At 44.1% G+C, this 23,921-nt stretch overlaps 1 protein-coding gene and 1 pseudogene across 1 annotated transcript in view; both read right to left on the bottom strand.

Annotated features, from left to right (window-relative positions):
* Nucleotides 1-23,614, bottom strand: part of ARHGAP6 (Rho GTPase activating protein 6) — a 528,247-nt gene extending 504,633 nt beyond the window's left edge. Inside the window, exon 1 of the mRNA XM_081567203.1 lies at nt 21,033-23,614. Within this exon, the coding sequence (XP_081423329.1) occupies nt 21,033-21,611 (579 nt within the window). The 5' untranslated portion in view covers nt 21,612-23,614. The remainder of the gene's footprint in view (nt 1-21,032) is intronic.
* Nucleotides 1,552-18,649, bottom strand: LOC145536504 (glycogen synthase kinase-3 alpha-like; annotated as a pseudogene).
* Nucleotides 23,615-23,921: the final 307 nt, after the last annotated feature.

The following is a 23,921-nucleotide window of genomic DNA, read 5'->3' as shown; positions in this document are numbered from 1 at the left end:
TCTGTACTATCTGTGCTACTCTCCTGTAAATCTAAAATTATTTCAGGAATTCCTTGGTGGTCCAGTGGTTAAGACTCAACGCTTTCACTGCCAGGGTCCAAGTTTGATCCTTAATAGGGGAACTAAGATTCCACAAGACATGAGGCGGGGGTCAGGCCAAAAAAATTTTTTTCAAAATTAAAAGTTAAAAAGATAGTGTGTATTTATTGTTTGTCCTGCTTTTTTTTTTCAATCTTAAAGGCTGCTTGGGTAAGAAATTAACTCATATGCAAAACGACTTAAGAATTCATGACCTACCTTCCAACCATATCATATGATTTTTAGTTTCTGAATGCTGCCCTGCTTACTAATTCTTTCATACCTTTGCTCATTCTGTTTCTTCTACTTGCCTTCCTCCCCATCCCTGTTGCCAGACACATTCCTTATTTGAAGACTGACCTCAAATATCATCTCCTTATTCCTTATTTGAAGACTGACCTCAAATATCATCTCCTCTGGCTTCCTCAGGCAGAGTTTGACTTTCCCTCTTATCCATTCTTAGGGAATCATCTAGAAACCTCTGTTTTATCTCATGTGATAAGGTTCTGAATATAGCCTATATGAAGTGCCAGTTATAAGTCAGAGATCTAAAAACAGGCTATCTGGATTCAAATCCTGACCCAATCTCCTACCAGCTGTGTAACTTAGAGCAAATTACTTAATTCTGTGTCTAAACTTCCTTGTCTAGATAACTGGGCTAATAAAAACATCTCATGCAGCTGATATGAGAACTCAATGAAATCATGCAAATAAAGTAATTCTAAAAGAGTTTGACTCAAGTAAGCACTCAATAATTGTTAGCCATTATTATTGTCATTACATGTCCCTCTAGATTGAGAACATTTGGAACAAGGACCACATGTTATTTTTTTTTCCGGGTGGAATTCTCAGAGCCAGATTTAAATCCTCCTTTTGCCATTTATTGGCTTCAAACTTCCTAGGATTATTTTGAGGATTTAGTGATCCATTGCTTTTTTTTTAATGCCAAAATTTATCGAATGGAGGTCTGTATACAGGCAAATCTTACTGTGAAAACTAAGACATGAGAAGCTCCCCTACTGCCTCTGCCCTCCAGGGTGGGGAGAGGATGGAGGAGGCCTTAGGGGCAGAGGACAAGAGGGGGAACACAGCTGTAGGAAGGGAAGGGTCCAGGTTGGGTGGTGTGAATTGACATTAAAAAAAAATAATAATAACAATCTATTCACACCCAGGGGCCAGGGAAGGGAAGAGGAGAGGGACTGCTCTGGTTCTATTCACAAGGGACACAGGAGGGGAGGGAGGTTGAAGGAGGTGGAGACCTGTGGGAGGGGAGGGGGTTGAGGGGTAGAAAATCCTCATGCCCACCCCCCATCCTCTGTCCTTTCTTCTATTCCCTCCCGGCGGTGGGGAGAGGGACTCATTACCTCTGCCCTCTAGTCTAGGGGCCCAGTCAGGGCAGGAGCTTGCTGGGCTATGGCCCCCATTCCCAGTCCCCGTGGGGCTCTCAGATGGAAGGGGTAGTTGGTGGCGCCCTCAGGAAGAGTTAGTGAGAAAAGCTGTGGCATCGGTCAACTGCCAAGTCCAGGCCAGTCTGAGCTTCACTTAAAGTTTGTGAGGATGGGGTGAGGAAAGGAGTGCCTGCTGGGGTCCTCAAGTGAGAAGAGATGAGGACAGTGTTAAGAGATGGTTGGATAGTGAGTTGGAGGGGACTGAAATTGAAGAAAGGAGAAGTGGGCGGTTGCTGGGGAGCTGGGTTCCAGGACATTGCAGATCATCAAAGAAGCTTTGGGCACAGGCTTCCAGTGTGAGCAGGCTAGAGTGGAGTGCAGTGGCCTCAGGGACCATTAGATTTGAATACCTTTGCCCAGGGGTGAGCTTTAATCTGGGGGAACTAGAACTCTGTGTAGTTGGGATTCATCACTCAAATCTCTTCCCATGTTGGTGTTCCCAGCACCTTGATGATCTCTACCAGCTGGTCTACCCCACTGTCCCCAGGGAAGATGGGCTAGCCTAGGAGGAGTTCAGCCAGTACGCAGCCAGCTGACCACACACACATGGATGAATGAGTTTCCCTTGTGGCTCAGCTGGTAAAGAATCTACCTGCAATGCAGGAGACCTGGGTTCCATCCCTGGGTTGAGAAGATCCCCTGGAGAAGGGAAAGGGTATCCACTCCAGTATTCTGGCCTGGAGAATTCCATGGACTGTATAGTCCATGGGGTCACAAAGAGTCAGATACAACTGAGGGACTTTCACTTTCAGTGGCTCTGAAGATCAGCTCTGGGGCCCGGTAATATTGAGAACAGATGTACGAGACATTGGGCTCGCCTCAGACCAACTGCTTTGCAGTGCCAAAATCGCAGAGCTGGAGGACAGGGGTGACAGTATCCACCAGCATGTTCTGGGGCTTGATGTATGGGTGGCACACACTCCGAGCGTGGATGTAGCCCAAGCTCTGGAAGAGCTGGTACATGTATACCTTGACGTAGATGATAGCAATGGTCAATTTGGCCTTGGTAAAATGGCAGACCACCTGGTACACTGTCTCAGGCACATACTCCAGCACCAGATTTAGGTAAAGCTCATCTTTCTTCATGGAAAACATGGGGAAACAGTGACAGACTTAATTTTCTTGGGCTCCAAAATCAGTGAAGATGGTGATTGTAGCCAAGAAATTAAAAGATGCTTGCTCCTTGGAAGAAAAGCTATGACAAAGCTAGATAGCATATTAAAAAGCAGAGATCACTTTGCCAACAAAGGTCTGTATAGTCAAAGCTATGGATGGCATCACCAATTCAATGGACATGAGTTTGAGCAAACTCCGGGAGATGGTGAAGGACAGGGAAGCCTGGTGTGTTGTAGGTTGTGACCTACATTGTGACCATGGGGTCATAAAGAGTCAGACATGACTGAGCGACTGAACAACAATGGTTTTCCCAGTAGTCATGTACAGATGTGAGAGTTGGACCATAAAGAAGGCTGAGCGACCAAGAATTGATGCTTTCTAACTGTGCTGGTGGAGAAGAGTCTTGACAGTCCCTTGGGCAGCAAGGAGGTCAAACTAAAGGAAATCAATTCTGATTATTCATTGGAAGGACTGATGCTGAAGCTCCAATACTTTGGTCACCTGTGGTGAAGAGCCAACTCACTGGAAAAGATCTTGAAGCTGGGAAAGACTGAGGGCAGGAGGAGAAGGGGGTGACAGAGGATGAGATGGTTGGATGGCGTCACTGAATCAATGGACATGAGTTTGAGCAAACTCCAGGAGATAGTGAAGGCCAAGGAAGCCGGCATGCTTCCATGCGGTCCGTGGGGTCGCAAAGAGTCGGACGTGACTTAGCAACTGAACAACATCTTTCTTCCCCCTTTTGAAATAGAAAAAGCATCTCAGCCTTGCAATAATGCAGTGATCTAGCTTACGCATAATCTGCAGCTCTCAGTTCTTGAACCTCTTGTCATGGAGAAACTTCTTGATGGCCACCAGTTCCCTGGTGTCTGCCAGCCATGCCTGGTACATGACCCCAAATAAGCCACTGCCAATCACTTTGATGTCTGTGTAAGCCACTTCCTGGGAGTGCTCTGGGCCTTGGCCTAGAGTGGCCACCACTGTAGTCCCCTGCCCACTGCACTGTGGCAGCCGTGTGCCCCAGCTGTGCCTCAGAAATGTAGTCACAGCCACTCCATTGGTGAGCTGTGTAGGCCTGATACACTCTGGGAAACGAAGTCAAGTCACTCATTTAGTTTATTGGCTGTATGCCCGATCCATTCCTTTTTAAAGCATGTAGCAGGATAACAAGCTCAAGGCAAGCATTCAAAAATATTAGTTGTAACAATTATCATTTTAATAAAGCCAAAGTTCAACACTTATGATATGCTGAATTGTTCGATGAATGAGTTAATTGGTAAGAATGATTGATAATACTCCATTAGCTGATATCGATTATCATTATTAACTAATGATAACAAAAATTTAATTTCTTCATTTGCCACCTCATGCCTCTAAGCTTTAGAAAGCCTGTTCTAACCCAAGATACTTGTTTGTGTTCCTCTGTGTTTTATTATCATCCAGTCATTTGGAAGGATCTCAGTGGAGTATACTGAAAAGTTCTAAGAACAAGTAGCTTTGCACAATGATACTTTAATAGCCAGTTGGGGGGTAAGGGGTATCACAGCTGCACTTACTGCCAACTAAAGAATATGTGGAAATTCCCTAAGGGTAGCAGATAAATCAATATAATAACTCTTACCTAAAAAACAACTACTACAGGGTTGGATGTATAGTCTTAACTTCCTTGCTCCAACTCTGCATAAGAAAGGGCTTATTTTGCCATTTACTCATGGGTGTATGTATATGAAAGTTGATAGGAAATAAATAGCACTCTTTTTGATACAATTTTAATTACTGTACACAAATCTTAAAACCTAATATGTAGAGGAAAAACTGCACTGTAACATAGTTGCCTCGGGTACTGCATATTTTCTTAAGAGTTTAAAAAGCCAAAAATAGTATTGTTGCCTTTTTTTCCTCTGAAAGCATTATAAAATCCATGTTCACTGCCTATAACAGCATTTAGGAATGAAACAGATGGAGTAATAAACAATAGACATAGCTGTATGACACCTCATGGCCCATGGGGCCTAAGTGCATTCACCAATTGATTTCACAACCTCCTACAAAGAGAATACAGTTGTATTCCCTTTAAAGGTGAAGAAACTAACATTTGTACCTTGTAAGTAGTGACTCTGCGATTTTACCCCAGGTTTACACACCTCCAAGTCTATGATTATACTGTCCTTCAGTTAAATAAGATTGTGGTTGACATTCTACTTGCTGCTTCTCATGAGCCTGTGCTAAAATTTTTGAATTTGGCTAGAACCATTCTGGGAAGTTAGTTCTGTTCAAGCTCACACTGACCTTTGTGCTCCTAGTGATTCAACTCTAGTGAACACTCGGTCGTGTGCAAGAGGTTACAAGGTTCAACCAATTCAAGATAGAAACCAATGGAATGACTTCCCTGGCAGTCCAGTGGTTAAGACTGCATTCCAGTGCAGAGGGATGTGAGTTTGATCCCTGGTCAGGGAGCTAAGTCCCCTCATACCTTGCAGCCAAAAAATCAAAATGTAAAACAAGCAATATTGTAACAAATTCAGTAAAGACTTTTTTAAAAAAGAAAAGAAACCAATGGAGACATTCTCCATCTCCCCATATTTTAGCTTGAAACAGATCCAAGAAGGCCACAAGTGATTTTTGTTTCTCCCATCAACAAGTGGGATCTATTTCCCTTGCCCTTGAATCTGGGTGGGCCCTGTGACTCATGCTGACCAAATACCATGAGATTACCATGCAGCAAGGAAGCCCTAGCTATCCTCTCGGGGAGAGGGGCCACATGGAGGATCACCAATGCACCAAACATATAAGTGTAGACATCCTGAACTTTCCAGGCATCCCAGACACCAGCTAAAAGCAGCCAAATGAGTGAGTTCAGCTGATGCCATGTGGAGCAGAACTGCCCAGCTGAGATGTGATCATTTAATTCCTGACCCACAGAGTCACGCCACTAAGTTGGAGGATTGTTTGTTATACCAAAATAGATAACAGAAACACAGGTAGATGCTTCTCAGAGGCATTCTGCATGCTTTCCAGTGGTCCTGCTGGAATCGTGGTCATTCCTTTGTCCACAGATGCGAATTTTATGACACAAATTTACAATGGCATTTCATTTTTTCTTTGTCATTCCTGCTTCCTGGGATCACCTCCCAAAGAAACCACATTCACCCAGGTCCTTTCTTTGGTGGAACTCAAACTAAGACACAGAACTTGTGCCCTTCCCACAATTTTTTTCATGAAGTTTTAAAAGTTTTGATTTTTATGAACACAATTTATCCATGTTCCAATTACATATGGCAACATCCAACCAATCATTTTTATTTCTAAAGCAAGGTGTTATCATGAACTTAAAAGCTGTATGAATAGACATACAGTCAGAAAAATTACACTAATAGATTGTGGTCTAAAACTCTGCAGAAGTCATTCCAAATAAAACAAAGAAATTAATTTTTCTGCCTTGTAAAAAGTTTGCATGTGCTGTGCTGTGCTTAGTTGCTCAGTCATGTCCGACTCCTTGTGACCCTATGGACTGTAGCCAGCCAGGCTCCTCTGTCCGTAGGGATTCTCCAGGCAAGAATACTGGAGTGGGTTGCCATGCCTTCCTCCAGGGGATCTTCTCAACCCAGGGATCAAACTGGGGTCTCCTGCATTGCCAGCAGATTTTTACCAGCTGAGTTACCAGGGAAGCCTAAAAATATTGCATGGTGGTGGTGATTTAGTTGCTCAGTAGTGTCCGACTCTTGCGACCCCATGGACTGTAGCCTGCCAGGCTCCTCTGTCCATGGGATTCTCCAGGCAAGAATACTGGAGTAGGTTGCCATTTCCTCCTCCAGGGGATCTTCCCCACCCAGGAATTGAACCTGGGTCTCCTGCCTTGCAGGCAGATTCTTTACTGACTGAGCTACGAGGGAAGCCCAAAATATTGCATAGAAACATTTAATTAATAACTCAAAAGGAATCTTTGTAAGTATGCTAATTTTCTTCTTGACCATTCAACTTTCTTACTCTGAACTCTGAAAGTAAAAGTTCTTACTTTGAACTTTTAAAAAATAACTTTACTTTTCAAAATGGTTTTAGATTCCATTGAACATTTACATAACTTATATCTTCCATATCTTTATATAAATTCAAAATAATACCTTATGGGATCAGTAAAATACATAGCATTATTTAAACATTTCCTACAAAAGGGATATTTCTAGATGAGGAAAGACAAACTAGACAATCGTGACATATTGACTCTTCTGCATCTAGCTTCCATCCCTCTCCCCTGAGGAAAAACGGAACTCTGAATAATATTGCAAAGAGAAATAAACTATTTCACTTTCTAAAAATAATCTTGTCACACTGAATAACCTTTTTCAATTAAAAGAACCCTGAACAAGAACCTAAATATCTGATCGTTTGCATAGCACTTTTTACTGATCTTCAAAAGGGCACCCTCAGTGAAAAAGTAATTTATGTCCAATTTAATCATAAATTAAAAGATTAAAATGTTGTCATTGCAGCAGAGCGACAATATATCTGCTGAGTTCATGACTCTGAGCTTCTGAAGTTAGCCTGGGACTCATATCACACTCCATGACATTCAAGGCTGCTTACTATTTCCATATCGCCTTTCATGTTTATTTTATTGGAGTTTTGACAAACACGTTCTGACAACACCATTTTTTGACAATATATTTCCATTAGAAGCCAGATTCAACATCCCTCTTTGGGGGCTTGCTGAAAGACCCAGAGCCACCCTCTGTGATACAATATGAAAATTGCACCTGTCTTTGAGTTGTCTTACAAATCATCAAAGGAAGAAACCTGACTCACTGGGTTAGCAGCAAGAACCTAGAGACAGAAAGTTCTAATCCTGGATTTCTCCAAGTAGTTTGCCAGATACCTTCGGGTCAATAATTTAATTTTCACGTAAACAATTCTTCAATTCTGGTTTGATATATCCATGATTTTTCTCTGTCAAAGAGAAAATATGACCAAACTTTGTGCTGATGCTCAGAATGAAAGCTAACTTATACTTCCTTACTGACTATAATAATGCAATATTTGTGATAATCTGTATGAGAGGAGAGGCAGAATTCATTTGTAGCATGATAAAAGTCCTAGGGAGGCTTGTTTTGAACACAATTCCAGGAAGAATTAACCACGTCTATGATAATCTAAAGTCAGAACTCTGAAAGTCTCCATTGGGGCAGGGCCGGTGCTGGGCATAAACTGGAGATGTCGTAGATAGGATTTAAGCATCACAGGGATGTCTCGACTGGATAGAAAACCTTTAAGGACTCTTCCATCCCAACATTCTATTTTGTTCATAGAATGCCAAAGTCAGTCTAGAAATGTTAATGGGAGTTATGGTTAGATTTTGAGCAAAAAAAGCATCTGAGTGTAGATGGTATTGTTTCAACGTAGTGATGCTGCCTTCTTACCCTGGAAAGATGTTGATGAGATTAGCCATGAACAATAGTCAGCTTGAGCTCACATGATAGTGGTATTATGAGGAAGTGAGAACACCAGGCTTCAAGTGAGAAAGTAGATGGCATTTGCCAGCTAGAGAACCAGGACTGAACTGGGAGCTATCCAGTTTCCAACATGCTAAGTATTCTCCAAACAAAAAGTGTCTGATGCAATGAAGTTACTGGGACTAGTGTGTGGGAATGAAGGTTACCCCCTGGCTTGTTGGCATATCTTGTGTTACACCAAATCCACAATGCAAGTCTGGCAAATTCCTGTGTTCCAAGTCACTAGTCCAAATCCCTGGGGTGACAGCCTCCAATGCCTATCATGAAAAGCATACCTTAGTTAACAACTTGAAGATAAATTTTCAATTACCTTCTGCTGTTGTCCACCTCAGTCAGGTCTATTCATTCATTTGATCACCTAAGCCCTCTTTGAGTGCCTTGGTGGAAAGAGTAAGGTTCCTGGAACACACTGTAGGTGCAGAATAAACATTTTCAACTAATACTCTAATTCAAGTCCTACTTTTGTTGCTTCCTAACTGTGTGACCTGGACACATCTTCCATTTTATGTAACCTTGTTCTACTAACCATCTGTTATTACTTCCTATGTGCTGGGCACTTTCCAAGTAATCAGATCATGCTGCTGCTGCTGCTAAGTCACTTCAGTCGTGCCCGACTCTGGGCGACCCCATAGACGGCAGCCCACCAGGCTCCCCCGTCCCTGGGATTCTCCAGGCAAGAACACTGGAGCGGGTTGCCATTTCCTTCTCCAATGCATGAAAGTGAAAAGTGAAAGTGAAGTCGCTCAGTCCTGTCTGACTCTTTGCGATCCCATGGACTGCAGCCTACCAGGCTCCTCTGTCCATGGGATTTTCCAGGCAAGAGTACTGGAGTGAGTTGCCATTGCCTTCTCCGAATCAGATCATGAGGTCCTCACAAAAACTCTTTGAGGTAGGCACTTTAATTAACCCCATTTGACAGACGATGAAACTGAGGCAGAAAGATGCTTTGTAGTTTGCTCAAGGTCACAGAGCACAGCTGAGATTTGAATCCAGGTGGTCTGGATCAGAGTCCGGCTCTAACCCATTCACTTCATTTCTTCCCCAACTAAGTCTGGCTGCCTTTTAATTAGAGTCTCAGGGTCCTTATCTGCAAAACGAAGGTTGACTCTATCACCCCACCGAGTTGTTGTAATAATAATTTAAAAAACTGCTGAGCATTCTACAAACACTTAATAATTGTTATTTCATTTATTATTATCATCACCTATGCTGGTGGCTCAGTGATAAAGAATCTGCCTGCCAATGCAGGAGATGCAGTTTTAATCCCTGGGTTGGGAAGATCCCCCGGAGAAGGAAATGGCAACCCACCCCAGTATTCTTACCCAGGAAATCCCATGAACAGAAGAGCCTGGAAGGCTACAATCCATGGGGTCACAAAAAGAGTAGGACATGACTCAGCAACTAAACAACACCAACAATCTGAAGCAAACAACTGAAATAAGTGGGCAAGGATCCATTGGAAGTGCCATTATGAGCATAATGCTACTTTGCTCAAAAGCCAGAAAACCTGGTGGCCTGGTTCAGGATTTCCATAAATCAAATTATTAACTATAGCAGAACCCTTTTAGAATAAACCCAGAGGCAATGTGGCTACTGTCACCTAAGGTTTATCTTTCCCATTCCCCTTCCACCTTTGGGTCTCAGCTTGCCTAACTGTTTCTCAACCCCAGAGAGAAGAAATTATTGGAATGCAAGCTGAGAATTGATCTGATGCTTATTCACATTTCAGCTTCTGTCCATGCTTCAGGCTCTTCTGTCCATGGGATTCTCCAGGCAAGAATACTGGAGTGGGTTGCCATTTCCTCCTCTAGAGGATTTTCCTGACCCAGGGATCAAACTGGCATCTCCTGCATTGGCAGGTATATTCTTTTACCACTGAGGCACCTGGGAAGCCCTTCAGCTCCTATGGGTAGTATTAATTCACCTGTTTCCACAAGTGTCCAGGTATACCGAAGGAAAACCATGTTATTTATCTTGATCCATGGGGTCACCCAACTCAATCCATTTCCAATTCAGCCTTCATCTCTTGGGTCCATCAGCATAAGACTTGTTGGGTAGTTTGTCAATTTGCTTTTAGTTCTAATGGCTCCTAAAAATCTGTGGCTATTCAATAGCTCTGGTGTGATATGGCCAGGCAATTTTTCAAGATTGTAAGTACATTTTAAAGTCTGCCTATTCTGAAAAACAATTTTTTAATAGATTCTCTACACTCGCTTCCAAAGCATACTAATCAGGAGACAGAATTTCCACAGTAACCAGTCTCATAAAAATCCCAGGCTGGCTGTTGGCTCCTCCATTGAATCTGTTAGAGCTGTTACTACCTCCTTGTTGCATCCTCAAGGACAGCATTTAGTACACATTAGGCTTGGGCCTGCTACATAACTCTCTTCATTCATGTTTATGTTTTACTGAAAAGATGGTATAGCAACAATATTGATATATTTTCTCTAAAAGTCATCAACAGTATTCTTTTTTAAATTGATATTAAAGTTTGCATACCATAAAATTTACCCTTTTAAAGTGTAAAATTCAGAGGTTTGTAGTATTTTCCTCAGGCTGTGCAAACATCGCCTCTATCAACGTCCAGAATGTTTTCATCCCTCCAAAAAGGAACCAGGTATCCATTAGCAGTCACTTCTCATCATTCCCTACTGCCAGCTTCTGGCAACCATTAACCTATTCTCTGTCTTTAGAGATTTGCCTAATCTAGACATTTCATATGAATAGAATCACACAATATATGGTCCTTTAACTAGCTTTTTTCACTTAGTGTAATGTTTTCAAGGTTTATCCATGTTGTAGCAAGTATTAGCACTCCAGGCCTTCTTATTGCTGAATAATCTTGCACTGCATAAATATACCATGTTTTGTTTGCCCATTCATCTGTTGATAGACATTTGATTGTTTCCACCATTTTGGCCATGATGAATAATGCTGCTATGAACATTCACTTACAATCTTTGTGTACTCATGTATTTTCAGTTCTCTTGAGTAGATACCTAAAGGTAGAATAGCTGGGTAATATGGTCAATGTTTAACTTTTTGAGAAACTGCCAAAGTATTTTCAAAGCTGCTGCACCATTTTACATTCTCACCAGCAGTGTATGAGAGTTTCAATTTTTCCACATCCTTGTCAACACTTGATATTATCTTTTTTATTATAGCCATATATATGACTATATTGCCATATGAATTGGTATATCATTATGGTTTTGATGTGTATTTCCCTAATAGCCAATGAAAACATCATTCTTTACTAGCTAACACAGTACCTAATTCCATTTCCACATATTCCTTTCCATTTTTGCCACATTGGAACATAGTTGCAGTTATAATCTCAGTCTCTTTATCATAAGCAATGGCCCAAAGAGGATGCAGTAAAATTTAGACTAAGACATCATGCCTCAAAGGTGTGTCTCAGGATTTGAAGAATCACTGTCAGAACACAGATTCCCTCAGTCATTAAATAGATTCTGATATGAAACACTGTCACCTATGCAGGCTTAGAAAAATTACAATCTAGCTATGGAAAGCTGAGCTCACATTTGTGTAAATCATGAATTTGTCATGACATGTATGATAGTCAAAACATATTTCTTTGGAGGTGACATCTGGTTAAGCCATTAAGTATGATGGAGTTTTCTCAGATATGGGACCAGGCAATCAAAAGCAGAATGAGGAGAGAAAAAACCCCTGCAGAGACCTTTACATTAAATCATAAAATCCTGAGCTGTATCATGAAGCTCAAGGCCCAGTCAGACTCATTCTTCTCCATCTTCCTACTCCTCTAGGTGCTTCCAGTTGGATTTCTCTAAGTTCTTGAAGCATACTATGACCCTCTTAATTACATACCATTCTATCTTTTCCCTTCTTTTTGTCTGGCAAAAGCCTCCTTATCTACTGGTTTCAGGTGAGACATCCCAGACCTCCATAGTACTTGTACCAGCTTCCTATGGCTGCTGTAACAAATTATCACAAATGTCATGGCTTAAAACAACACTTATTTATTCTCTTACAGTTCTGGAGATCAGAAGTCTCACCAGGAGAAAGATGTTGGCAGAGCCACTGTCATTCTGTAGACTCTAGGGACACTCTGTTCCCTTGCCTTTTCCAGCTTCTAGAGGCTGCCGCATTCTTTGGGTCATGGCTTCCCTCTCCATTTTCAAAGCCAGCAAATCACTACAATATTGTAAAGTAATTAGCCTCCAACTAAAATAAATAAATTAATAAAAAATAAAATAAAAGGGATATGAAAACTTAAAAAAAATGAAATACATAAAAATTATCTGGAGGCACATGAAAAAAAATCAATCTGTGTATGTGTCTGTCTGTCTCTGTCTCTTTCCACATCTGTCTGTCTGTCTCTCTCTCTCTGGCTGATTCTGTCCTCATATCTTCTTCTCTAACTCTGACCTTTCTGTCTCCTTCTTATAAGGATCCTTGTGATTACATTAGACTCACCCAGATAATCCAGTATCATCTCCCCATCTCAAGATACTTAATCACATCTGCAAAGTCTCTTTTGCCATATAAGGTAACATATCCATGGGTTCTAGGAATTAGTACATGGACATCCTGGGGGCGGGCATTATTGTGTCCACCACAGTCCTCCTGTCATAATGCCATCGCATTCTGAGGAAGTGCAGCAATTTATTTATTGAAAATGATTGCTTTCACAGAGGGGTAAGCACCTTGTAGGGCCATGCCTGTTTATTCCACAAACTTCCAGTGTTTAGTGCATAGCCAGCACTTGACAAACAATTTAATGACGACCTGGCTAAATGGCCAGTTTGCTTTTGTTGGATGAAAATTCCTAGGGAAAGGGGAGGAGGTCAGCTAAGATTATAGTGTAAAAGGCTTTGAAATGACTGGCTAAGCAATTTGGATTTCATTCTGTACACACTAAGTCCCAGCAAAGGTTTTTACTCAGGCAGTTAATGTGATTACAATTGTTTCTTTGGAATAGAAGGCCCATAAGCCAGATGGGAAGAGGGGAAAACTGAAGGCAGGGTGACCAAGCAGGAGGTCACAGAAAATGAGGACCCAAACTAGGCAGCAGCAATGAGAAGGAACAGCTGGAGAGAGATGTAAGAACTTGGATGCATTCCTCTTCAAATCCTTTCAAGCATGGAGCAAATGAGAAATAAACACAACAGGATTTGATAACTTATTGGAGACGACAGGAGGAAAAAAAAAGAGGGAGAAAACTGAAGACATTTCTGGCCTGGTAAAACTAAACTGGCCTAAGAATGGTGACACCAACCAAGAATAAGGAATATGGAAAATGAAGTGTGCTCAGAGAAAAGGGGATTGATTTGTTCCACTTCAGACATGTAGACCAGGAGGAGCCCAGTGGGCATCGTGAGCAGATGTCTTGCAAGAAATTGGAATAGATGTTAGATGCTCAAGCACACAGAATTATGAGTGTCCCCAAGAGGGATAATGGCTGAAGTCACAAAAGTGAATGAGATCATCAAGGCAGAATGATCTGAAGGAAAAACACAGAACTGTGGGGATGTGTGGATAACAAGCACAGAAACAGAAGAGCAGGAAGAGACATTACAGACTGAGAATCAGGCAGTGGGGAGGAAACTGGGACTCTTCTGTGTGTAGTGGGGAGGGGAGGAGGGGGCAGTAGTGGAGTAGAGGAGTAGTGAGGGTGGGCAGAACAGTGCCGTCACTTCTGCCCAGAAGTTCAGCCAAATGAGGTCTAAGAAACTCATGGGATTTGGGCAACTTTGAGGAAATTGTTTCATTAAGTAATGGGGCTAGGAAAAAAGGATTGCCAGAGTTCTAGATTTTCATGGTTGCTTACTTTTTCCAGAAGTTTTGCAGTTCGTATTGAGAGTCAAGGAGGATTTCAGGGTGGTTCTGCCCTCAACTTGTCTGAGTATGAACTTAACTCTTTCATCCCTGTCTTTAACTGGAAAGTAAGGAGGCTGCAACAAGATGCTACCTAAGATCCTTTCAGAGTCTAAAATAGGCTCTTGCCAATTGTCAAATTCCAAAATCCTGGTGAAAGTTCAGGTCAATCTCAGAAGAACTTGTCTTAATATTATCCTCTATTCAAGTTAAAAATTACCTTAGAAATAAAATGAATTCTAGCAGAGAAATAATCCAAGAGAAAGCACATGAAAAGTGAATATTTTCCCAAGTTATAAATTCTTAGGGCATTATGCTGATTTCAGACATCAGTTCAGTTCAATTCAGTCTCTCAGTCATGTCCGACTCTTTACGATCCCATGAATTTCAGCACACCAGGCTTCTCTGTCCATCACAAACTCCCAGAGCTTCCCAGACATCACAAACTCGTGTCCACTGAGTCAGTGATGCCATTCAACCATCTCATCCTCTGTTGTCCCCTTCTCCTCCTGCCTTCAATCTTTCCCAGCATCAGGGTCTTTTCTAATCAGTCAGTTCTTCACATCAGGTGGCCAAAGTATTGGAGCTTCAGCTTCACCATCAGTCCTTCCAATGAATATTCAGGACTGATTTCCTTTAGGATGGACTGGTTGGATCTCCTTGCAGTCCAAGGGATGTGTGTCCCAAGAGTGGCTCTCTTGGAAGTGGAGGGGGGTGCAGTCCAGATGGTAAGAGAGGCCTGTCTGTTTCCACCCTCTTGGTAGGGGCCAGGTGCTGCCTTGTCCGTGGTTGTCCTCACCACCTGCCACAGGGAACTGACTTTTTGGTGGGGTGCATGCCCCATGTCCCCTCCCCACTTGTGGGGGTTGCACGCAGGCATGGGAGCAATCGTGGTGGGCCAGGGCATGTGAAGGGGGGCCGTCGGGCTTCTCACGTGCCCCCATCCAGAGACCAATAGATTTCAGACATAATTCCTGGTAAAATGCTCTTTGTCAATCTCCTGTTTGAAGCTGCCTTACTCTAATTACTTCCTCTTTCATGACATAGGTGAGCCTCTATTTTTAATCACAATATTCCTCTCTGCCCATGTTTTAAATTTTAGTACCAGTTTTCATCGTTACATATTTACAATTCAACTCTTTCTTACACATATGTTTAGATACCCTATATTTTTTCCCTATCTTCATTACCTTTTAAAATGGCACTTTTCCCAATTCAAAGCCTTGGTTGACATATACCAGGAAAGAAGAAGAAATGACAGAGTAAAGCCAGAAACATGAGAGAAAATGGTACCAGAAAGCAAAACTGAGAATTCAGTTTCTTGTATAAAGTAGTACATTATATAGTGCTTCTCAACCTCAGGGCTATTGAAAACTGGAGCAGGAGAATGATTTGTTGTGTCAGTCTGTCCTGTGTAGTGTAGAATGATTAGCAGCATCCCAGGTCTCTACCCATCATGCTGGTAATACATGTTCCCAGCCTCAGCACTGGCAATCAAAAATGCCAACAGGCATTGCCATGTAGTCATATATCATAAAGAAGACTGAGTGCCAAAGAATTGATGCTTTTGAACTGTGGTGCTGGAGAAGTCTTGAAAGTCCCTTGGACAACAAGGAGATCAAACCAGTCAATCCCAAAGGAAACCAATCCTGAATATTCACTGGAAGGACTGATGCTGAAGCTGAAGCTCCAATTCTTTGGCCACCTGACATGAAGAGCCAACTCACTGGAAAAGACCCTGATGCTGGGAAAGATTGAGGGCAGGAGCAGAAGGGGACAACAAAGGATGAGATGGTTGGATGGCCTCATCGACTCAATGGACATGAGTTTAAGCAAACTCTGAGAGATACTGAAGGCCAGGGAAGCCTAGTGTGCTGCAGTCCATGGGGTCACAAAGAGTCAAATATGACTGAACAACTGCCAAATATGTCCAAGCTGCAAACCTACCCTCTGGTTGAAAACCACTGGTTTATTGAGACCAAACTATTCAACGTAGCTCAATAGTGAAAGAAAACAATTTGGTAAAGTGGAAAAGTAAGTAATACAGAAGTGTTATGTTTCTATGTCAACTCCCATTTATTTGCAGGATGCTTGGCATGGTTACCCCATGCCTATCTCCTTTGAGTATCTGTCCTCCTGCTTGTTTCACTCTATTGATGCATGCCCACCCACAAACACTAGAGTGATCTCTCTAAAACACATATTGAATCATCTTACACACCCATGCTTAAAAATCACAATTACCCCATTCTCCACCACAGGGTTTCTCAACCTGGGGACTCTTGACATTGAGTTAACTGAGATAATTCTCTGTTGTGGTTGCTGTCCTGTGCACTGTAGAGTGTTTAGCAGCAGCTCTGGATTCTTCCCAGCTAGATGCAACTAGCACCTCCCCTCCTAGTAGGCAAAAGAACGTCCCACCAAAGATATCTACATCCTACTCTCTGGAACTGGTGAATATGTTAGTGTACATGGCAAGTGGGAATTAAGGCTGCAGATAGAATTAAAGGTTGCTAATCAACCGACCTTAAAACAATGAGAGTATCTTGGATTATCCAGGTGAGCCCTATGTAATCGCAAGCATCCTTAAGAGTGTCTCAGGAATAAATGAATAGAACATGGCTGGCATTGAAGATGGGGGGATGAGGACACTGGAAAAGTAAAAGAAACAGACCCTAGAGCCTTCAGAAGGAACGCGGCCCTGCCAACACCTTGACTTTAGTATAAGGGGACCTATTTCAGACTTCTGACCTCTGCAAGTATAAGATAAGAAACGCGGCCCTGCCAACACCTTGGCTTTAGTAGAAGGGGACCTATTTCAGACTTCTGACCTCTGCAAGTATAAGATAAGAAATTCATATTGTTCTAACCCATACATTTGGGATAATTTGTTATAGCCACAAAATGAAGTTAATACATCACCACTCCCAGTTATGACAACCAAAACTGTGTTCAGACATTGCTTAATGTCCCCTGGGAACAAAGTTGCCTCCAGGTTGAGAACTACTGTTCTTTGAAACGCAGAGTCCAAACTCTTACCCAACCTGTTGAATGCTAGTGTCCAACATACAGTGAGATATAGCCTATGTTCCAGGCACACCAAAGTTCTAACTTCAAAAATATCCTTTCACTTCCCTGCAGATTTGATGCCAAAGGGTGTCTTGGAGGATGGGCAATGTGCTTTGTCCTTTCTGCCATTTTTATCCAAGCCCATAGATAGTTATTACGCCCTGGAGGAGGGCATGGCAACCTACTCCAGTATTCTTACCTGAAGAATCTCCATGGACAGAGGTGCCTGGTGGGCTGCAGTCCACCGGATAGCAAACAGTCAGACATGACTGAGCAACTAAGCGCAGCACAACATGACTCCAAATATGTGTCTCATTTCTGGTTTCATTAGGTTGTTATACTAAAAACCATGTGGTTGCTACATATATTAAACTTCAGATATCTTAACCTCCTCCTCCAAACAAACTATTGCACTTAAGCCCTTCTAAGTCCTCTTTGTTGGAAACTCTGGCATCACCAATACCCGTGTGCCTTTTCAGGTCCATTCCTTTATGTTTCATCAAGGAATCACTTCCTTTCTTCTTCTGATAAATGGCAACCACCCTTGAAGAACAAGTTCAAGTGTTTTCTGCACAGTGAAGTTTTCTAAGACTCCCTAAAGCACTGTGAATCACATTCCCCAGTCCCTCACTGTGCTGACCCTTCTGCACTGCAGCTATTGGTTGAGTCATCCATGCTCCTCCTTAGACTGTGAGCTATTTAATGAGTGATGCCATAATTTAGCCTCTCTTCATTCCTGGTACATAGAGAAATGCTTGTGCTCAAGAAGTTCTCGTGGTGTGAATGAAGAAAAGAATTCATGGGTAGAGGCTGGCAAACTCTATGTCAGCTCAGCTGTGATACAAAATAATTAGAACCCCAGTGTTAGAATGAGACCTTACTCCCTTGTTTATGATCAGAGTAAAGGACAGAACCTGGCTGCTAAGAACAAAGCTGAGAAGTGTACACCAACTGTATCACCATGTACCATTTATCCCTTTGTCTTCTCCCTTTTTCCACTCAATAGATATTCAACGCAGCATGTCCATGATTCAGATTTTGTTAGAGCAATCCTAAAACACATAGTAAGGAAATATTGAGTTGTAGCTGACTTTGTCTAACACCTCCTCGTTTTAAGCCATAAAATTGCCATTTGTGAGCTCTGAATCAACAGAAGGCATAGAGCTACAGGCATTTAGGAGAGTCTTGGGAGCAGGAGCCATTGTTTGAACAATTTAGTTTAAAACCAGAGAATCTGTTCAAAGAACTAGATAGAGATGGATGTGATCCATTACTGGCTACATCTGAATGGAGGTGAATTCTCAAGTTTGCCCATGGATTCAATGGAAGAGAAACTGAAAGTTGAATAAACTATGAGATCCATGGAATCTGTAGGCAAGACTCAAGAGGGATCTACATGATTTCGGAATTGGAAGAAGGCCCCAAAAGGAAACTTTCTGCCAGCTGAAAGCACTTCTGTGGGCAGTCAAGATGGCCATCCTGTGGGGCTACATTCAACTCACTGATGTTGTAGTTCTCAACTGGAGCAATCTTGACCCCCAGAAAACATTCAGCAGTGTCTGCAGACATTTTTTACTGTCATACTGGTGGGGAGGGGTGCTATTGGCATCTAGTGGTTAGAGGCCCAGGATGCTGCTGAACATCCTACAATGCAAAGGACGGTGTCCAGAGCAAAGAGTCACTCAGCCACAACTGTCAATAGTGCAAAGGCAGAGAAACCCTGAGCCAGAGCGACCAGGAGAAGCATAAGAACCAAATCTGTACAATCCAAATCTTTCCAGGGCCCATAAGTAACCTGGCAAGGTGCTCATATGCCGGACTTTTGACATCATTAGTAAAGGTTCTCTTTTAGGACAAAGGACCCAGCTTGCCTACAAGTGAGAAGGACAAGCAGTGCTCAATAGGATGAACTTCCTTGGTTTCTGAGAGGGTTTCAGGGCATTAAACCTTTGAAAGGTAATCCAGGCCATTAAGTTCCAGACCCTGGGGTTAAGTTAGGATATCTGGGACTCAAACAAAATCAGCCTTGGACTTTCATGCCGGGATGCTAACCAATCATTCCACGTTTGCCTCAAGAATAAAGGGATTACACACACACACACACACACACACACACACACACACAAACAAACATTTTATGAAAAAAATTTTGTTCTTTTGTTAGATGGCTATGTACTTAGTTTTAACCACTACAAAAGAGGTGAAAGTCATGGTAGATGAGCCTGCAGACTGCCTGTACACTGCATAGAACAGTTTCAAGCCACCCAGTATTGCTGAAGTTCAGATACTTGTCCATTGATGATGAGATTTTAATGGATAAGAAGACAATTTCTAACCAGTTGTGATCATCCACAGTAGATTGCCTTTTGATCATAATAGCAACAAACAGCATCTGCATACTATATTCCAAGTACATACAGTTGCATAGAAAAGCAGAGACATTCTTAATGATGCAATTGGTTTAAACGTGAATGTCAGTGACTATCCAATCCAAGAACTTGGCTTGCTTTTTGCATTTCTTTCTCTCTCAACTCCTACCCGGTAATCTGCTAATGTGTGCTTCTGATATAGAGTAGGAATCCAGGCTCCTCTAAAGACAGAGGAGCCAGAGAATTTCCAACAGAAATTCAGCATTTAGATTCTTGACCCTCTTTCTAATGCTGAGTTCTCTGGTTTGGAGAGAATCTCTCCCTCTCCTATTTGACTTTTCTCTCTACTGTCTACCTTCCTCAAGAAAATGGTCAGGACAGTCAACAATGTTTGTTAGTATTTGTAATCCATGCTTCCCACCCAAAACCAGCAGTTATTTTTGACACAGTAATATTTTACTAACACATGATGCAAATAATTCTGGTAAATATTGCTGATTTTTCTAAGGAGGTCTGATAAAAGCCAAAATTTCATAGTTAGTTGTCTCATGTTAAGAGAGCAAGGTATGCTGTTGGACACTACTTCCCAACTGCTTTTCTTGGTTGTGTTTTCTTTCTTTAGTCTAAATCTCCAGCAATTACATGGTGTTGCACTCCATTTCTGTAATTCTAACTGTACTTTAAAATATTTAATTACAATGGATGGAATCTCCCCTTATGGAAACAGACCCAAGGCAAATCTATACAGTTTGTGAACTGAACAAGAGTTGTTCATTTTTAAAACAACTAGTATTTACTCTCTAAAAGCATGCAGCTTTCCAAGTACGCATCGACCACAGTTTCCTATTACTTCTGTTCTCCATTCTTTTTAACAAGCAAGCATTTTTAAAGGTACCAATAGCTCCCTCTGAGTCCCTTATTTGCTAATGATTCTTGATTCATGTAGCTAGTGAAATAACTACTAGTTGCCCTTAGTGGAATTGGGGCATATTTCCACGATCTTTGATAGCTTTAAGCAGAGATTTTTTTTTTCTCCAGGATTAAACTAGTACTTAATACCATAGATCTCTGATATTAAACCTTTAGGGAGAAGAAAAGATCAAAACTAGAGAATTCTAGTAGTAGCTACATACCCAAACACACAGACCTACATACACATACCGACACCACCCTCAAGAATAATGTTCCCGAAGTCTCTGTAAAACAACCAAATGGCAGAAATATTTCAAAATATGATTTCCTCCAATCCTGACAAACATCTTAGAACTAGACCATTTTGAGTTCCAAAAAATATCAATATTGGGTGAAGGGATAAGTGATCCTTTGAAATCACCTGCCGCACAGAAAGCATCTTTTCCTCAGCTCCTACCACTGCTCTGAGTGGAGCCAAGGAGTCCTAACAAGACACATGCGGGTGGCCACTAGGGACGTCCCATTTCCAGACACCATTTCACCAGCCACAGAGGAACAGCCACACCAGGAAAACCCCTCAGTGGTGCTCTGGCTTTGTAAATGAGAAGTAATTAAAGAACTGCCCAGGTGGCCAGCCTTGGGCCATGAGGACACGCGGCACCAGACCCTACCTCGGACTTCCACACGACATAGGGTTGGCCGTGGCTGTCGGGTGGGGGCTGGAACTTTCTCTGCTGGAGCCACCTCCTGGGAGAAGCGAAGATGCCGTTGGGGCCTCCCCCGGAAGAGCAGAGGATGGCGCTGCGGCCACTGCCCGGCCCAGCTAGGACCGAAGGCAGGTCCCACACCATGCTCTTCTTGAGTCCGACGCGACCCAGGGGGACCTCATAGTCAAAGTGGAAGCTGCCAGACGGCGACTTCTCCTGCGGGGTGCTGGGTGTGGAGAAGGACGGGCAGAGGGGTCTAGGGGCTGGGAGTCGGTTGGCCCGAGGAGGTGGGCCCCGGGGAGAGAATGCCGAGCGAGGGCTAAGACTCTCGGCCAGGGACAGCGGGGAGCAGAGGCGGCCCCCGCTGGTCCCCCGCGAGCCGCCCTCTGCGCCCGCCTCGCCCCCGTAGCCACCGATCAGAGCCGGGTCCAGGCTGCGGGTCTGGCGCAGCTTCCTCTTGGAGAAGCCCTTGGCAGAAGCCGCGCTGCCCGAGGCCGGCGAGGAGCAGGAGAAGACACTGTGGAGTAGGCTCTGCGCGGACATCTCGGCGGGGCTGTGCCTGAGGGCCACCCTCTTCCAGCTCTCGGAACTGCTAGCGATTTGGGGCCCAGGAAGCAAGGGGGCTCAGGCGAGGCTGCCAGGCGGCGTCGGCCCGAGGCTCGCCGAGGGTGGTAGAGGGCAGTTCCCGGCTCAAGCGCCACCAGCGCGCTCCAAGTGCCCCGATGGGGGCAGAAGCAGGAGATCCATCACCAGCCTTCTAGGAAAAGGGGTGGGAAAGGAGGACTCCTTCGGTCGCGAGAACCTTCCCGCAGAGCCTAAGTCCTGAAGAGGGTAAGGAAGAAGACGAAGAAGGTCAGGCGCTCGCTGGGTTCCCAGCTCCGGCGGCCAGCGCCACTCCCCCTTCCCAGCTGAGGCAGGAGATGCCGCGCTCCGGCTCTCTGGCTCTGGACAGCCTCGAAGTCTCCAGCAAGCTCCTCCTCGCGCCCTAAGGACGGTCCCAAGGGCTGAGGAGGAGGCCTCCTGGGCGTGCGCCCAGGGCGCGTCCCTCGCTCTCCGCTCGCCTTGAGAGGGACTTCCTCCCGCGCTGGAGCTGGGCACCCGATCTGCGCCCCAGGGCACCGTCGCCGTATCCAGGCCCCTGAAGCTACGCGTCTCGCCACCACTTGGCTGCTGCGCCCACTCCTCTGACTGGCTAGGCGCAAGAGTGTCTCCAAGCTCCAGGCTCCCCCGAGGTGCTAGTTTCTGGCTACCAAGTGGGGACACGGAGCGCGCAGCGCCCAGGGCCTTCCGAGGGCTGAGCGGCTACGGTGGGAGAGACTTCCTGGCTGCGCTCAGGGAGCTAAGGGAAGAACCCCAGGGTCGGCTGTCCATGACCCGCCAGAGAGGGACTCTTTATATTCTCAACCCAGCCTTAGGCCCAGGGCTGGCGCGGGGATGTCCCCGCAAGCTCGCGCTAGAGGCAGCGCGAAGAGGGCGGCCCGGACGGGTGGGGTGGGAGAGAAGCCAGGTCTGGAGCTGGGGCGGAGCCAGAAGCAGGAGAAAGCAGAACGTGGAGTTTTCCAGGCGCCAAACCTGGGAGCGGCGGAGAGCGAGCGCTGCTCACCACTGATACCCGGTCTCCTGGGGAGAAAGCCCTGAGGACGGAAGTGCGGACCTTCTCCCCGGTCTCCCCTCCCCCAGATCGAAGGGGGCGCCAGCTCCACTCACGTTTCTGGAAAGGAAAGGAAGTGTCAGATTGCACCCCACCCACTGGTGTCAGATGGGCAGCCCAAGACGGTTGCTCTGAAGTTGGAGTTAAATCTCCTGCCTTCCTTTTTTTCCCCCCTACTGTTCTTGTTTTTAAAAAGGAAGGATAGAGACTCAGTCCAAATGCAGTGGCTGCGATGAATGGGCTGGAGATGGGGACCTACTAAGAAAACTGCGGTGTGGGGAGGGCTCCTCGCCGTGTAGGGGTCGTGCAGTAACTGTACTCGAGGAGGAGGGGTTAGTGGGGCCGAGCAGGCGGCAGGCGCCCCGCGCAGCTTCAGCCCACAGGCTGCGGGGATTGGCGCTCACAAAGCGATCAGTCTCCGAGTTCGGTTGTGGGACGCCTCTGGGCGCAGAGCGCTGCGGCCACATTCCTGCGAAGCTGGAAAACGCTGGCGATGTCCATGTTCCCTGTTGAAAACGAGTCTGGGAGCACCTTAGAATATAAAGTTCAAAGCCTCGCCTGCTTCTACGAGGCTTCTATGTTTCTGACCTAACATTTATGTTTTGTAACGAATCTCACAACCATCTCAGCAGGGGAACAGAGAAAACTTTGGAAATGCCTGAGTAATTTAATTGTGTTCTTGTGCCCTCTTTTACCCCTTCTGGATGAAGAGGATTTTAGGCAAATAGGAAGGTGACTTTCCTTTACCGTTACTTTTATTAAAGAAAAAAAAGCTTACTATGAATTTATAAATGCAGGTGTTTGACACAAACATTCACCTTGTTGTGTATCATATCAGAACTGTCCAACATGGATTTTGGAAAGCTTGTTTTATTCCCAGTAAAATTTTCAGGGGGAAATTTAATGTCTTTCTCGTCTTAAAAAGTGTGTTAAACAGTCCTAGGTATTTGACTGTCTAGGAAGGGTCATGTCATGAAATCTAATTAACAGAAGAATTCAACGCTTCCACAAAGGGCTTCATTCGGATCCCAGGATCTCTCTGCATTTGTAAATGCAGTGGGACCCACTGCGCTCAGGGAGTTCCCTCCTGTAGCATTATGATTCATCTGCCATCACAACACAAAATGAGAAACAAATTTCCTATCACCCTCCCTGCCGCCCAGCTCTTCTCACTCTGAAACATAAGCACACTTTCCAGTGGC

The sequence above is a fragment of the Giraffa tippelskirchi genome, chromosome X, assembly GCF_054371585.1.
Source record: "Giraffa tippelskirchi isolate mGirTip1 chromosome X, T2T-mGirTip1v1.2.pri, whole genome shotgun sequence".
Lineage (NCBI taxonomy): Eukaryota > Metazoa > Chordata > Mammalia > Artiodactyla > Giraffidae > Giraffa > Giraffa tippelskirchi.
This window is presented reverse-complemented; position numbering and strand designations above follow the sequence as displayed.